The 17,007-nt window shown below is 32.3% G+C and overlaps 1 protein-coding gene across 3 annotated transcripts in view; it reads left to right on the top strand.

Annotated features, from left to right (window-relative positions):
- The first annotated feature begins 1,019 nt into the window (after window positions 1–1,019).
- ACDO1 (Protein kinase superfamily protein) overlaps window positions 1,020–17,007 on the top strand; it is a 36,366-nt gene continuing 20,378 nt past the window's right edge. For 2 of the 3 annotated variants that reach the window (XR_014342535.1, XM_082892194.1), the window contains exons 1-7: window positions 1,020–1,775; window positions 1,869–2,075; window positions 4,381–4,470; window positions 4,574–4,720; window positions 7,647–7,811; window positions 8,047–8,187; window positions 8,271–8,450. Coding sequence is in view for 2 of the 3 variants with exons in the window: in XM_082892194.1 (XP_082748320.1) it covers window positions 1,413–1,775; window positions 1,869–2,075; window positions 4,381–4,470; window positions 4,574–4,720; window positions 7,647–7,811; window positions 8,047–8,187; window positions 8,271–8,450 (1,293 nt within the window). In the remaining variant the exon portion in view is untranslated. The remainder of the gene's footprint in view (window positions 1,776–1,868; window positions 2,076–4,380; window positions 4,471–4,573; window positions 4,721–7,646; window positions 7,812–8,046; window positions 8,188–8,270; window positions 8,451–17,007) is intronic. The other variant, XM_082892195.1, reaches the window with a different exon arrangement.

The raw sequence follows: 17,007 nt of genomic DNA on the forward strand, positions 1-17,007 counted from the left end.
ACCAAAGTGATACAAACTCCAAACTATAGGGACTATTTGTGTAATTTGGCCATAAATCTATTTCGAAAGACTTCTTTGAACGGTAGAGATTTAAGCCTTGTTTGGCATAACCTATTTTAGTCCATCTTTTTATCTTTTTTGAGTCACATCAATCAACATCTCCTCTCTACTTTTTTACACATCTTTTTTAAAAAGTTAAAAAATACACTTATTTAGGACATCTCAAACCACTCCTTAATCTCGTGTGTACAAACTGACCCAATACCTACATATTCCAAAAACTTGAGAATTGTGGAATTAAAAAAAGGAGACATTTACATACAAGTCTTAATTTATGAACTCATATTTTATTAAGTGCTAACTAAGATTTTTTGAACTTTCAAGTCCCATTAAATTTGTAATGGTTGGAATTATCCTTCAAACAATAATTGTTCATTATTTATGATTATTTATAAAGGAATATGATGATTTGACATTTATTTTGATTTTCAAAACTTTAAAACATCAGCTTTCAAATTGAAAAAACTAAAAAAAAGTATGTGCAAAAAAAAGAAAAAGTTGAATTTTTTTTTGAAAAAACCAAATTATTATTTTTTGTGCAAAACTGAAAACTTTGTGTCTAAAGGAGTATGATGATAGAACATTAATGTGTAAAACTGAAAAAAAACTTTAAAAATGAAAAAAATGATAATGTTTTCAGTTTTAAAACTAGAAAAAACTGATAATGTTCTTGATTTTATTGGATAGTTGAATCAAACTAATAAATAGAAGGGCAAAAATATTTAATTTCATACTTTATTTTTTTTTATCAGTTATTGAAATAATTATTTAGAATATTACTATGCAAAATTGATAATATTTTTAGTTTAAAAAATTAAAAATATTTTCAATTTTGCTAAATAGAATTTATTGGTTCAAAATTTTTTAAGTAAGACCCGAATTACTATAACATTTGTAAATAGAATTTTTACGTAATTAATCTTTAAAAAAAAAAAGAGTATTTTTTATTATGTTTTTTTATCAATGAAACATCAAAATTAGATATTTTTCCACTTCATCCCAGGAACGAGAACACTACCTAGAGGATCAAATCCTAGTGAATACAAAGACAAGACGAGACAAATTCAATCCCCACATGAAAATGATGATTTTAACGGATTTTTGAAAAGCAAAAAATACAGTTTTGCCCTACTTGCAAACTCCTCTCGTCACCTCTCCTCTCCTCTCCTCCACTTGCTGCAGATTAGAATAAACCCAACTTGCGTGAACTCTCAAAATTCTCTTGCACTTGCTTTGCTTTGCGTTGCGTTTCCTGCGATTTTTCGTTGCCCTCTCTGTCTTGCCTCACCCAAATTAGCTAGGGTTTCATTTTTGGTAACTTCGTGGAGATCTCTCAATATCAAACAACAAGTATGAAATCGATAATATGCACAGACCGTACATGTCCTTCACCATTCAATTACAATTTCAATTTCAATTTTATGCCTCCGGTAGCATCAGCGGCCAGGGTGGTTGCAAAGGCGCCGCGCAAATCAATTTTCGCCGCTGCGTCCGTTAACGGCAATGGCAATGGCAATGGCAATTCAATAAATGGCAATGGAAGAAGAAGGATATTAACAACAACAACATCATCACCACCAACACCAACTACGAGTAATGGTACGGCTACAATAGAATTGGAAATGCCTTCATCTGGTGCAGCTAATAGTGCTTTAGAGCAGCTTGATTTTGAGCGCGGTGTTTGCGTTCCTTTTCGCAAGTACAGCCCCGAGATGGTAATATGATCAACTAGACAACAAAATCAACCCCTCAAATTTCATTTTGTTAAATTTTATAAACTTTTGTTTTTGTTCTATTTGTTATATTAGGTGAGGAGTAAGGTGTTGGAATCTAGAGGGGCTATTCTGTCCCTTATGGCCCGTGGAATTGAAATAGTATGGAATTTGGGATTCTATTGGTCTACCTTAATTTTTGATTTTTGGGTGGGTCGTGACGAAGAAGTTGTTCCTTATCGCGCTCGTCAGCTTAGGAATCTCTTGTGTGATTTAGGCCCTTCCTTCATCAAAGCTGGACAGGTCTGGAAATTTTTCATTGACATCGTATTCTTTATTGTTGATTGAATGCTTACAATTTGTTTTCTGTTTATCTAGCTGAGCCCTAGTGTTTTAAAACATAGACCAAACTATGTGGGATTGCGCAAACCATCATTTTTTAACAATTGGTCGGAGGAAAATAGGGAAAGGGGAAGCTGCATCACATAGTTGTGAGACTTGAATCCTTATCATTCCTGATAATCGCTTGGTTTCATCAATTCATTTGGCTCTCTTTTGTTGAAATCTTAGAAGAACATTGTTGTGTTTTGTTTCCTTTTTTGATATATTCGCATATGTATTCATGACATAAAATTTGTGACTTGTAAATTTCAGTTTACTTGTCATGATCCTATCTGCCCCAAACGGAAATAAAGTTGTGACCGGCCAGTAGTCCTAGACTACTGAAGGCCTAGCTAAACAAAACATTGGTAGTCCTAGATCAATTTTATTTTGATTAGTGGAAGCCATCAAATCTATTTAGTCAGACCATTTATAACATCGATTCAGAGCAATTGCGAAATTATATAGAATGGAACATTTAACATCTTTGGTTATACCTTTCAAAAACTTCATAAGGAGTACAAAACTTTGCAAAAGGAAGCAACTCTCTTTCGAAGCTGAATATATACATGCTCCAAACTCTCAAACATAAACTTCCATTCTATGAACAGATATACAAGCTTAAACAAGCAACATTCTTCATGCCACATCTTCTTCACCTACATGCATAGACAGGAGAGGGGTGAGCCAAAGCCCAATGAATAGTGATATATCAAAGTAATTTTGAGATAAGATATCTCCAGTTAAAATGATTATATAAGTAATCCAAAGCTTAAAAGCTAAATTTGCATTTGAAATATAACGTATCTTATGCATTTCCATTTCAAAACTTAGTGTTAATGGCCATCCATAAAATACGAAACAAAACATAACTGAGATGGTTCCGACTATGCCAAAACCACATTCTAAATACCGTTCACAAAGCCAATATTATCAGTAGATTTATGTCTCCTAATAGTTGCTGGGACAAATACTATTGGTAGATTTATACCCCCTAACAGCCACTGCCACTGGGACCCAATACTAATACTATTAGTAGATTTACAAAAGGTCAAAACAATCCACACGTGCAGGCCCAAAAATAGTAGAAGTGGTTCCAATAGGTCAAAACAATAAAAGAAGGGCTTTAACAAAGTATTGGACTTCTGCTCATGCGGGTGTTTGGGGCTGCACGTGCGGATTCTCATAGTCTGCCATCCGGGGTCTATTGAACAAATCTGCTCGTATGGAGGCTCTGTGCCGCTCGATTGGAATACTGTAGTTGCTGCTACCTTCTTCTCCTTCGACTTCAAACTATTCCAAACTTAATTTTCTAAGGTCTAAATATTAAACTATGGAATAACATGTGAAACTTATGAGTTTGAAATGCTTTTATAGAACTTTAGAAACTTCCTTTCCAAAAGCTTGAATTCTTACCAATTCATTCCTTGAAACCAACTTTCTTCATTATTTCTTTCAAATCTGGTTCCATTATGAATTCTATCAATCAAGAGAGGTGTAACAAGATAGAAACATGGAAATCTTACCTTAAAACCAACTAGAAACAAACTCTAGGTCAAGAGCTTAAGTCTCCTTCCACCGATCAAAAAAATAACTTGGGTCTCCTTTCTTTCTTTATTCTCTCTTTTCTCTTCTTCCTTTTCGTGCAGACTCTCTCTCCCTCTCTCTCTCTCTCTCTATATATATATATCTTTATTTTTCTCTCTTTCGTAATATAAGAGAGACACTTGTCTCTCATATACACATATCTATCCTCTAAAGTAGGACTTGGCTTGCCACCTTGTGAGGTGTGTGGATGCTTCACCCTTTCACTAATCCTCCAATTAACTTAATTAAACAAGTTTAACCGCTAATTCTGGTTAAGTTATTACATATTTTATTGAATCATCTAGCACATTTGATTAAAGCTATTAAACACCTTGATTAAGACTTAGCAAACACATATATGTTTATTATGCTCAAAAGGAGACTTCCATCTTGTCCCCTTCTTATCTCCCAATTCATAACAAAGAAGTGTACATATTCAATACTTTGTAACTATGACGTTCCTAAGTTTCGTTAGAGATATTTTCTTTAAAAATAGATATGTTCATGTCACACAGTAGTACCTAGGATGTTACATTACTAGTTCAAGCTCAGGTCTTGCTTAAAACAAACTGCAAGCAACATACGATTTAAGTTGTTGATTGTCTATTGGTTGGATATTTTGCTTGTGTTTTTTAAACAGGTTCTTGCAAATAGACCTGATATTATTAGAGAAGATTATATGAATGAACTTTGTATTCTTCAAGATGATGTTCCTCCTTTTCCCAATCAGGTACTAAACTAAAATTTCTCACTTGTATATTAATGAGCATTTTTCTTACTTTGCTGGAATGGAAATCCTTTTCTTTAAGCAGCATGTGGTTAAAATGATTTAGGTTGCCTTCAACATTATAGAAGAGGAACTGGGTCAACCCCTTGAAGCTGTTTTCAGCAAAATTTCCTCAGAAACTATAGCAGCTGCCAGTCTGGGTCAAGTTTACCGAGCTACTCTACGTGCCTCAGGGGAGGACGTTGCTATTAAGGTTGTAATAAGTTCATCTGGTAAAGTTCTTGTCATGTTATCATATTATATTGTCATTTATCACTTCTTAACCATTTGAAACTTGTTCAATCTGGTGGTTGTTCGTCATTGCTGGAATGACTATATTGGTTAATCTCCCTCAAGGCATTTTAGAATAGATTTTGGAAATGGCATAAAGAAAGGAGAATGACTGCAAACATGTTTGGTATAGCGGATTGAGAAACTTTCATAAATATTTCTTACAAAGGACACTTTTTAGGAAGCTCCTAAAAGCTGTCTTGTGTGTTTTTAAGGACCTAATGCACAAGAAAAATGACAAAAATGCCTAAAATGAATTTTTTTTTTTTTGGGTTGAAAAATTCATTGTTTTCCTTTTTAGTATTAAAAAGAAAATAAACTGAATGGGAATGAGTTTTCTGAAATGTATGTAGCACATATATTTATATTTTATGTGTAAGTTAGATACTGAGAAGGCCTATGATAATGTGGACTGTGAGTTTTTGTTTTACGTGTTGGAGAAGATAGGCTTTGGTGGATAGTGGATTAGGTGGCTACGATTTTGTATCAGCTTCTGTCACATTACACTGTTTGCTTGCAATGGTAAAAGCTCAGTCTCCAAGTTTGGGAATACAGGTTTGAGTTTGAAGGTAGTCACTTTCTGCAAATTATGCTAAAGGTTAAGTTTGTACCCAGTCTAAGCCTCCCAACAACCTCGATTATTAGGGGTAACACTGGGTTAATGACCTTTTCTTATTGTAGTTCCCACATTATTCTTTCTTCCCTCTGTTAGCCTGTTAAGTGAGTTCCCCTGTATTTAAGCAGGTTTAACATGCTTGTGTCTCCAAAAGTGAGTGCGCAAGGTTTCAATTGTATACACAATTTCTTTTGGGTCTTTGGTGAATGAAAGCATGTTGGTGTAAAGCGAAGTCCCACATTGCCCGAGTACTAAGGTATTGTTAAGCATATAAGCATGCGGCCACCCTCACCTCTTGAGCTAGCTTTTGGGGTTGAGTTCTACCCAAGTCCATGTAACAATCTGTTCTTTTGCAACTCATCTTAAGATTGTGATGGTAAAATTTCATGTATTTCACCTTTATGAAACTTTGTTATGGGTGAGGATAGTTGCAACACACATCTTAGAGGCTATTTCCAAGATCTCTTGAAGAATATTTTCTAGAAAAAAAAGAAAAAAGAATTGAGTATTCAAAACAGAGGTAATTGCAAGGAAAGTAGATAGTTTGGTGGATGAAATCTCATGACAATGCAATTGAGGGATGTTCAATGAAAATAGGAGGGAATAAAAGTAGCATCTATGAAGCATGGACACCTCTTCGGAGGTGGCGTATAGGTGTTGGACATGCTGGGACACTTGGGACACGCCACGGACACGTTGACGACATGCTGGGGACCTGCTAAGGGCACGTTGGGGACATGCTGAGGACACGTTTTTTTTATAAAAAAAAATCAATTTTTTAAAATTTATTTTTAATAAAATAACATACATAAGGTTGATAAATTTGATAAAATTAAATATTTGACATAAAATAAATATTAAATATTTAAAAATATGACATAATAAATATTTAAAATTATGTGTTTTGCACGAGTCCCCAACGTGTCGTGTCTTGCATTTTTTTAAAATTTGTGTGTTCGCTTGTTTGTGTCGTGTCCCGTGTCCATGTCCGTGTCCGTGCTCGTGTTCGCTTGGCCTTTTGATCTTCTGAATATTTTCGTGAAAAGTGAGTTTTTGTTTTTCATGTTTTAGTGAACTTTTTAATATTTGAAGTAAAAGTTTTTACTTTATAACTGCACATAACTTTGATGCACCGAAAAAATAAAATATTTGTGAAAAAATATTTAAAAAATATAATAAATACACAAGAATATGAAAATGTATTGAATTTTTGTATTTTTTGTATTTGATGATTTTTTTTCCATAAATATTGTACTTCTTAAGTGTATCTAGGTTAGGTGCATCTAAAAAGTAAAAACATTTCTTAAAATATTAAAATGATTTACTAAAAACAAAAAAACACGGAAAACAAAAAACTCAATTTTTTGAAAAGTAGGTTCAATTTTCTAAAACCAAACAAGGTATTATTTTCTATTTAAAATTGCAAAATTTTGAGAAGGTTGCCACACAGATATCATATATATGATACATTCTCGAACTACTTGCTTTGTTATGTATGACTTTTAAATCTTTATTGGTAGTTTGTTCCCATGTTAGAAGTTTTTTATTGCATACTTTAATTTATGTTGCTCATGCCTGTGTTGTATTCTTTTTAGAAATGTCTCACGACATTTTTGGTGCGTGTGGGTTGTATAACCACAGATGCCAAACACTGTTCTTATCAAGAGGTGTCTGACAAGTGTCATCAAAGTGTTGAAATTATGAAATTTCAATTTTAAATTAGGACACATTCAAGAAGTGTCTGAAAAGTGTCAGTGACACGTGTCTAAGATGGACATGATTCCTACCTTGAAATGTCTATGCTACTAAATTTGGGCAATGCCTTGATACTGACCATTTATTGTTGCATTGCATGTGTACGAGTCCAGGGAAAGTATTCTCAAATTTTCTTGCTTTGACAGTATTGCTAGTACATACATTTCATTATTTGTTGTAAATTTATTGCTGCTATTTCTAGAGGAGCCTTGGCTTTTTTCAAAGAATCGGACAATTGCATATTACTTTTTCATTCTTAGTATTTTCTTTCTTCACTAAATTTCATTGATTTTCTTTGCTTCTCTACCTCTTTGCCTCTCAACATGAATAATGATATGTGATGTTTATGTTCCTTCCAACCAAAAATTTTCATTGTTTTTGTGTGCTTCAAAATGTTGGCTCTTGTGAAAAAAAAGAAAAACAAAAACATATAAAAAAAAAAATGCTAAAGTGGATACATAACATTATATTCTTACAGGTCCAAAGGCCCGAGATAGAGCCTATTATCTACCGGGACCTTTTTCTTTTCCGTAATCTTGCTTCATTATTGAATGGCATCAGTCTACAAAAACTGGGATGCAATGCAGAGCTTATAGTTGATGAATTTGGGGAAAAGCTCTTGGAGGAGTTAGACTATACTTTGGTAATATCCAGACCTGTCCTTTGTTTGTGCCAAACAAATAATCATAATTATGCTTTTAAAAATTGGTAAAATTGAAATTCGGATGAAAATTACTTGCCTGCTTTCAGATTTATGGTTTTTAGGGGCATAATCTTAATGTAAGTAGATTTTTTGTCCACAGTTTCTGTTTTACTGAAAAGCATAGCAAAAAATGAAGACATATTTACATGTTATCGACTAGCTATTTTTGGTTTAGGAAGCTCGTAATATTGAAGATTTTCTGGAGAACTTCAAAAATGATCCCACTGTCAAAATTCCTGGGGTTTACAAGCAGCTTTGTGGTTCACGTGTTTTGGTAATGGAATGGATTGATGGTATACGGTGTACTGACCCACAGGTTGGCATGTTATATTATTTCCAAATGCAATGTTTTGTGAGATATTTCCTGGTATTTAATAGAGGCTCCTCTATCTAACTCAGGCTATTAAGGATGCTGGCATTGATGTAAATGGATTTTTGACTATTGGGGTGAGTGCTGCTCTACGACAGTTGCTGGAATTTGGGTTTTTTCATGGAGATCCACACCCTGGAAATATCTTTGCCATGCGTGATGGGCGTATTGCATATGTGGACTTTGGGAATGTTGCTGTACTGAGTCAGGTAATATTAGAAACAATTTATTCTCATCGAGTCACACCACATAATTTTGGATTAACTGTACACTCTCATTTTCTCTGAGAGCTTTGACATGTTAATTATAACCTTATTTTATTCGAGATTTATTCTAAAGGTATTATCAAACTAGAGTTTACTTAAATGTATTGATGTAGGACAAGATTTTAGGAATTTTTATATTTTTAGATTTAATATTTTTGGTATATTATTTGATTAGGATTTTTTTAATTTAGTATAAATATTTTAGAATTAGGTTTCTTAATTTGTTTTGATTTATTTTTTCTAATTTCTTAGGTTTCTTGTTTTCCAAGAATTAGATTAGTTTATTATTATTATTATTATTGTTATTATTATTATTTTTAATTTTATATTTCTTGGTGTCCAAGAATACTTGATCTCCAAGATTTAGATTATTATAAATAGGTATGTAAGCCTTATGGCAAGAACAACTTCCATGCAATATAATTCAGTTTCTTCATAATTTTCTCTTTCTTGTGGATTCAAGAGTCTTCGTCTACTGGAACGATATTTAGTTTCGTGCGTATTCTGCAGTGTCAAGTGGTATCAGGGCATGGATTCACCTAGCTCGATGACACAAGACAATGGTGAACACACAACCCCTATTGGGTTGGTAAAAATTTGCAATGAAATTGTAGTTGCAAAAGAAAAGACTGCGTATCCAAATATTATTTGTAGTGAGATTGTTTGTAAAACTAATGAAGAAGATACAAAGTCTTGTTCGAGTGTTGATAATGCATCAACACTTGGTAATTTGAATGCCGGAGATAAAGTTTTACATATAGATCATAAAAATATTAAAGAAGAAGGAGATCCGATTGAGCCTAGTAACAAAGAGAAAATAGAAGAAGAGATAATACAACCGCTGTGTGCCACAAAGAAATTGGTTGATTCTACACTTGATGTTCCAAGGTTGATAATTGAAGGGATCAATTGAATCTGGGAAGGTGCAAAATCAATTGAGCATGCAAGTTCTACATAAGGCAATTTTTGTTGATTTTCTTGGTGTGGAGCAACTTAATTTGATTTTCAATGCTTGTCTAATTGATCTTGTCAACCAATAGAAGCATATAGAGAAGAACTTTTAGAAAGTAGACTTTTCTACAAATAATTTTTGGAAGAGGGACAAACAATTGAAGTATTCCAAGTATCCTTTTATTTGGCATGGACGATAGCAAATCTCTAATATGAACTCGAGGACGAGTTCTTTCAAAGAAGAGGAGTCCGACGTAGGACAAGATTTTAGGAATTTTTATATTTTTAGTTTTAATATTTTTGGTATTATTTGATTAGGATTCTTGTAATTTAGTATAAGGCCTTTAGTAATTTTTTGATTTTTTGTCTAAAATATGATGTAAAAAAAACTAATATGTTTGGAATGACTTTTTGATTTTTTACAAGAACATGTGCAAAAAGTAGAGAGAAAAGGAAATATTTGACTTTTTGGTATAAGTTGTTGACTTTTTGGCTTTTAGACTAAAAAGTAATGTTGCCAAACGAGACCTAAATATTTTAGAATTAGGTTTCTTAATTTGTTTTGATTTCTTTTTTCTAATTTCTAGGTTTGTTATTTTCTAAGAATTAGATTAGTTTATTATTAATATTTTAATTTTATATTTCTTGGTGTGCAAGAATACTTGGTCTCTAAGATTTAGATTATTATAAATAGGTATGTAAGCCTTATGGCAAGAACAACTTCCATGCAATATAATTCGATTTCTTCATCATAATTTTCTTTTTCTTGTGGATTCAAGAGTCTTCGTTTACTAGAATGATATCTAGTTTCGTGCGTTTTCTGCTGTGTCAAGTCTGATGTAGGACAAGATTTTAGGAATTTTTATATTTTAAGTTTTAATATTTTTGGTACATTATTTGATTAGGATTCTTGTAATTTAGTATAAATATTTTAGAATTAGGTTTCTTAATTTGTCTTAATTTCTTTTTTCTAATTTCTTAGGTTTTTTGTTTTCCAAGAATTAGATTAGTTTAATATTATTATTATTATTATTAGTATTTTATTTTTAATTTTATATTTCTTGGTGTCCGAGAATACTTGGTCTCCAAGATTTAGATTATTATAAATAGGTATGTAAGCCTTATGGCAAAAATAGGGTTACAAACGAACCGAACTGTTCATGAACAACTAGAGTTCGGCTCGTTTAAAGCTCGTTTGAGCTCGACTCGTCTACTAAATGAACGAGCTTGAGCTCAATTTTCAGGCTCGTTTGTTAATCGAGCCGAGCTCGAGTAGCCCTAAGCTCGGCTTGATAAGGCTCGTAAACATAAAAATAAATAAATAAATATTTATTTTTAATAATATATTATATAAATTTTCAATAATCTATTGTATTTTTTATTTGTGTTTGGTGTTTGTGTAAATTTACATGTTTGATTGATGAAATTTATTATTAATAGAAGTATTATTATATATTTGGCTCATAATTTTGTGTTTTCTTTTATCTTAATAAGTAAATTAATTTAAATTAAATTTATTTTTTCAAGCTCGAGCTCGAGCTCGAGCTCGAACTCGGCTCGTTTATGTAACCGAGTGAGCTCAAGTTGAGCTCGAGTTCAACAAATATTTGACGAGCTGAGCTCGAGCTCGAATTTTGAAGCTCGACTAGAGCCTGGCTCGAGCTCGACTAATTCTTAATAAACGAGCTTGAACATTCAAAAGCTCGGCTCGTTTGCTGCCCTAGGCAAGAATAACTTTCATGCAATATAATTCAGTTTTTTCATAATATTCCCTTTCTTGTGGATTTAAGAGTCTTCGTCTACTAGAATGATATCTAGTTTCATGCCTATTCCGCTGTGTCATGTATTTTCACTAGTTCACACGAGATAGATGATTTATGTGGAGTATTGAGGTCTTGCCTTGTGAGTGAAAGGTTTTTGTCGCAAGGGGATTCATGACCGAACAAACAAAGGATTTGAGGTAAATAATGGCTTGTGCTGGAAAGTTGAAATATTTTCTGAAATGAATTAGGGCACAAAAAGATCACGCTTATTGAATTGGTTGAGTTCATTGGTGTTAACAATGTAGGTAATAGAAAAAAGAATAAAGATATTATTCTCTCTACTCACTAATAGTTTTTACTTTTTATTAACTACTAGTGATTTAGAACCTCATTGGAGTTGCTAGTAGCTGGACTTCACCCCCGTCTTGCGGCTAATTGTTATTGTCATTACCATCAAAGTCGATGCCACCGCAACCTTAGACAAACTCGTTGTAGTTCCTCTTTGCACTGGACAAGTCTTCCTGGTTGGAATTCCTCTATTGTTGAACCCTCACAACCAATTGACCCCTTTTCTCCCTCTTAGAACTTTGTTGCACCATTTTAGACCATCATAATCTCTCTTCTACAACCTAGCGCTCATCACCCAACAATTACAACATCCTTATGACACAACCCAGTACTGCAACTCAGTCCTGACTCTTCCTCTCTGCGTCGCAACACTTGTCACAATCGGGCAATCACGACTCTCCATATTTGCATTGCAACTTTGATTGCATCATCACTGGTGTCGTCTGCATTAAACCAATCATTTAGTGCTCTACTTTGTATCTTAATTTTCTCTTCATTGTGACCCATGACTTATATGACCCAAATTGATATAAAAAGGGCAACCCAACACAAATCAACCCAACCCGTTTTGAAAACAGACCGGTGGTTCTATTCATTTTCATATGTAGTTCTTCTTTTCACTATGTCCGAGGATAAATTCCAAGCTATAAGCATCCGGATGAATGGAGACAACTACTATTATTGGTCCAATGTCATGAAGAATTTCTTTCTTGGTAGAGGAACGTAGGTTATGTTAGTCATAACAGTTAGGCCCTCTATTGTCAAAATCTTTCGATTCATGATTTGATTTGCAATTTTGCAAAATCGATACGAATCTATCTATGGTGAATTCACAATCAATTCACGATTCATGCAATTCTTGAAACTATCGTATCCAACATATTTTTTTATTCTTTTTCTCTTTATTTTTTTTTAGTGAAAATGGCATAATACAATTTTAAATAGCGTTTAGTACCAAAATAACCAATATATATACATGATTTGTTGTTATTTTGGTGATCAAAGAGTTTTAATAGGATCCAATCAAATTTAATCGGACCCAACATGTTTTTGACCTTTTTCTTCTCATTTTTTTCATTAAAAAAAATCATAATATATCTTCTAGAACCGTTTAAGGTTAAAGTAACTTGCACCATGAATTATCTATTGCTATTTTATTAAAATAAATATAGTCAATAATATGCAAGTGAGGTCAGTTAAACTTGTTATCTTTTTATTACTACGTCATTGTTACTTGGAAAGGTATGCATGCTTATTGTCCAAATACCATCGTGCTCTCATTCCCTTCTCTCCTCTCTCTCTTTTCATTCTTTTATCCTTTTCATTTACTTGGAAAGGTAAATATTAGAGAACAGGGAAGAGAACCCTAGTGCTCTCATTCTCTCTTTTCCTAACAACGTTGTTTCTCTTCTCTCCTCTCTCTCTTTTCATTCTTTTATCCTTTTTATTTAATTCTTCATGGTGTCAGAGTAGTATGATGATCCAAGGGCTCTTTTTTTGGACTAGTGAATATGTATTGAGGTAAAATAGAAAAATAAAAAAATCTCTCCCAACTCAATTTTGAGAGCTCTTTCACCCTAGAGTTTTTTTTTTTTCATTGGAGAAACCTTGCTAGGATTTTCCAGTTTTTTTTCTTTTTTAGCAAATATGGGTTGTTTTTCCATAAATCACTACAGCAGCAGTTTCACTGCATAAAACTGGTTTCTCCCACTGCAGAGAGGGCCGACTGGGACTCTTAGGCCTTCACCCAAGGGTTTTGCATTAGTGGTGATGGTTTTCTGATGGTTTGAGAGCTTCTTTGTGGCTGCTGGGTGTATTTTTTGACGTATACCTTGCCCTGTTAGACATAACGGTCTGTTCCCTGGCTGGTTGTCTCTTCCACCTTCTTGTTGGGTGATTATTTATCAAAATTAAATCATAATGTCAGAAGAAAGTGTGGTTTCTCAAACACCAGCAAGTAGTGCTCGTCCAACTGTCACTGATAACTGTCACTGATTAGCCCACGTTGCAAATTACCACAGTGAAACTTGGGTGTAATTATTTGTCTTGGTCTCAATCAGCCAAGTTGTTTATCAAAAGTAGGGGGAAAATAGGGTACTGGAAAAGTTGTGCAACCACCTATGTTACACGGACTCAGGTGTGGGTATCGGGGGCAGGTGCGTATCTAGGGGTTAGACATTTCAAAACTAAAAATTGAGGATACATGGATATGGATCCAAATGTGGATACGGGTACGGAGATACATTTTAAATAATTATTTTAAAATATATTTATTATATAAAGATGAGTTAAATAGTTATTTTTTAAATATATTTATTATTTTTTATCTTATGTATTATTTTTATTGATAATATTTTTAATTTATCTATATAATTTATTTTTTTATTTTTAATTGACATATATATATTATAAATAAAAAATTATAACAAATAAGGAATAACAAATTATGTTAGAATAAATAAAAAATAAAAATTAGCTGTTTTATTTTATAGATTTTTTAAAGATTTTGTTTATTATGTGATTTGATTAGATTTCTTTAAGATTTTGTTTATTATGTGATTTGATTAGATTTCTTTGAAACAAATAGATGATTTATGTTATTTATTATCTACTACTATTATAAAAGTGTGAAGAACATGCATGTTTTCTACTTTTTTTAAATCCCAATTTTATCCTTTCAAATTTAATATATTTTCTAAAAGTCATGAAGAGTCATATATAAACTAACTATCTCTTTATTTTTGGAATTGAACACTCAAAAATGATATATCTGCTTCCAAGAATCCTATATAAATATAAACAAGAACCACTTTCATTGGTTTTATCTTTTAAATCTGTTTTTTAGTTTTTGATTTTTCATATTTTCTCAGTTTTGGTGACTAAAGATACTGAAATTTCTTCATATTTTAAATTTAAAAAATTAGGAAAACATCCCTCTCCAACTTTGTGTAGTAGGAGAGGTCCAAGATTTTTTTTTATTAACTAAAGTCCCTCAACATTTTCACAAGGAAAATTTAATTCAGAGAAATTTTGCCCGACTTAGAGAAATTTTACCTGACACAGAGAAATTTCGGCCCCGACCTAGAGAAATTTTCTCTGGTATGATCACAGAGAAATTTCAAAATTTCTCTGTGAATATTGAAATTTCTCTTAGTTGAGGCAAAATTTCTTTGAGTCGAATTTTCTCTGTAGAAATGTTGAGGGATCTTAACTATTATGAAAATATTGTATGTCCTTTATGTTATAAAATCTTAATATCAGGGACCTTAAAACAAATTCCCCTTTAAACTATACCTTTACATGAAAATCTAATACCTAATAATCTAAATAGAATTTAAAAATAAAATGTAGGTAAAAAAATTATAAATTCAAACATGTACTGATTTATTATTATTATTATTATTATTATTATTATTATTATTATTATTAGTATTTAATATTAATAAATTTTTTTTTTCCCAAAAGGAATGCACAACAAATTATTTTCTAAGTGTATTTAGATTAACTGAATCTAAATCTAAAAGTAAAATTAAAAAACAAAAAAAAGTTTTAAATTAATTGAATCTAAAAAGAAAATAAAAGGGTTATTAAAAAAAATAGTGTCAAAGACAAAAAGGCATGAAAACCAAAAATTCAAAACAAAAGTTTGAAAAAAAAAAAAAAAAACCCAAGCCAAACACTATAAACTTCTCTTTTTTTAAATCTTTCTTCACTAATTTCCAATTTTACACAGATTCTTTTCAATTTTTATGTGAATTTAATAATCTAATTAAAAAATGGCGCATACACCCAAAAATGTAACACTAAATATCTACATTATGACTATATGACTAACTATTTATGAATAATTAACTTCTCAATTGTTACAAAATATTTCACATATTACTTTTGTGATATCTTATATATGTCAATATCTACATATATAAATATATAAAAAAATAATATAAATGTAAATTTATATATGTTACTGTATTCATACATTGTCAATCTGTAATGCTATATTACCATCACAGATTTTAATTTTCTAATATGTATCGCTTTAGTAATATAGTTAAATTTGCTAGGAAAAACTGCGGAATTGTGTATTGTTCTTCTATCAACTTATGTTCAATACATATATACATATATGTCATACAACCAATACTTTCCATAACAAACTAAGATTTTGCAAAACATTTCGATCACGACAATAATTGTATTGTTTTTTTCCTTACACAAAAAATCACATTATTAAGGGAAAATTAATTTTGAAATCCATAATAATATGATATCGTCTCAAACTCTTACTCATCAAAATATTTTTATTACGATGAGTTATAATGGTGAGCAAGAAGAAAACAAGAAGATGGTGAAACAAAAACTACAAAAAATCTATTGCAGCTCCAAGCAATGTTAGATGAGTTGAAGTAGGAATTGTCCTATTTGTTGTGATGTTCAAGAAAAACAATGTACCTTATGCACTCATTTTAGTCAAATTACAATGAAAAATTTAAATAATGCCTAAACATTATTGATGTTTTTAGAGAATAACAAGATTAGGGAATGATTAGGATATCATCCCTATTTATATTAATGAAGATTAATAATTATAAGGGAGCCCTAAGTATAGAATAATTACAAAATAATAACCAAAATAATAATATATTATTCTAACACTCCCCCTCAAGTTGGTGCTAAGATATCTCTCATGTCTAGCTTGCCTAAGATGTCATGAAATGGCTTACTTCCAACTCCCTTGGTGAGGATGTCAGCAAGTTGTTCATCAGACTGCACAAAGGGAGTACATATTGTGCCACTAGTGAGTTTCTCCTTAATGAAGTGGCGATCAGTTTCAACATGCTTTGTCCTGTCATGTTGAACCGGATTGTGAGCGATGTTAATAGCGGCCTTATTATCACAGTATAATTGCATGGAGTCCGTCTAGTCAATACCTAGATCACTAAACAATAACTTAATCCATAAGAGCTCACACACCCCTTGTGCCATAGTTCTAAACTCAGCTTCTGCACTTGACTTGGCAATCACATTCTGTTTCTTACTCCTCCAAGTAACTAGGTTGCGTCCAACAAAGGTGCAATACCCTAAAGTTGATCTCCTATCAGTTACTGATCTAGCCCAGTCAGCATCTGTATGGGCTTCCACACGAAGATGATCATACTTCGAAAAATAAAGACCCTTACTAGGAGCAGATTTTAAGTACTTCAAAATTCTCATGACAGCCTCGAAGTGAATCTGATGAGGAGCATGCATAAATTGGCTAACCACACTGACAACAATAGCAATATCAAGACGAGAGTGAGATAGGTAAATGAGCTTACCTACTAATCGCTGATAGCTCCCTTTATCAACAGCTCCTCCTCCTTCATCATCCCCTAGTTTCTGATTCGGTTCCAGTGGAGTGTCACAGGCCTTGCAGCCAAGCATCCTAGTTTCCTTCA

Source organism: Camellia sinensis, chromosome 10 (assembly GCF_055761805.1).
Source record: "Camellia sinensis isolate YWXY chromosome 10, ASM5576180v1, whole genome shotgun sequence".
Taxonomy (NCBI): Eukaryota; Viridiplantae; Streptophyta; class Magnoliopsida; order Ericales; family Theaceae; genus Camellia; species Camellia sinensis.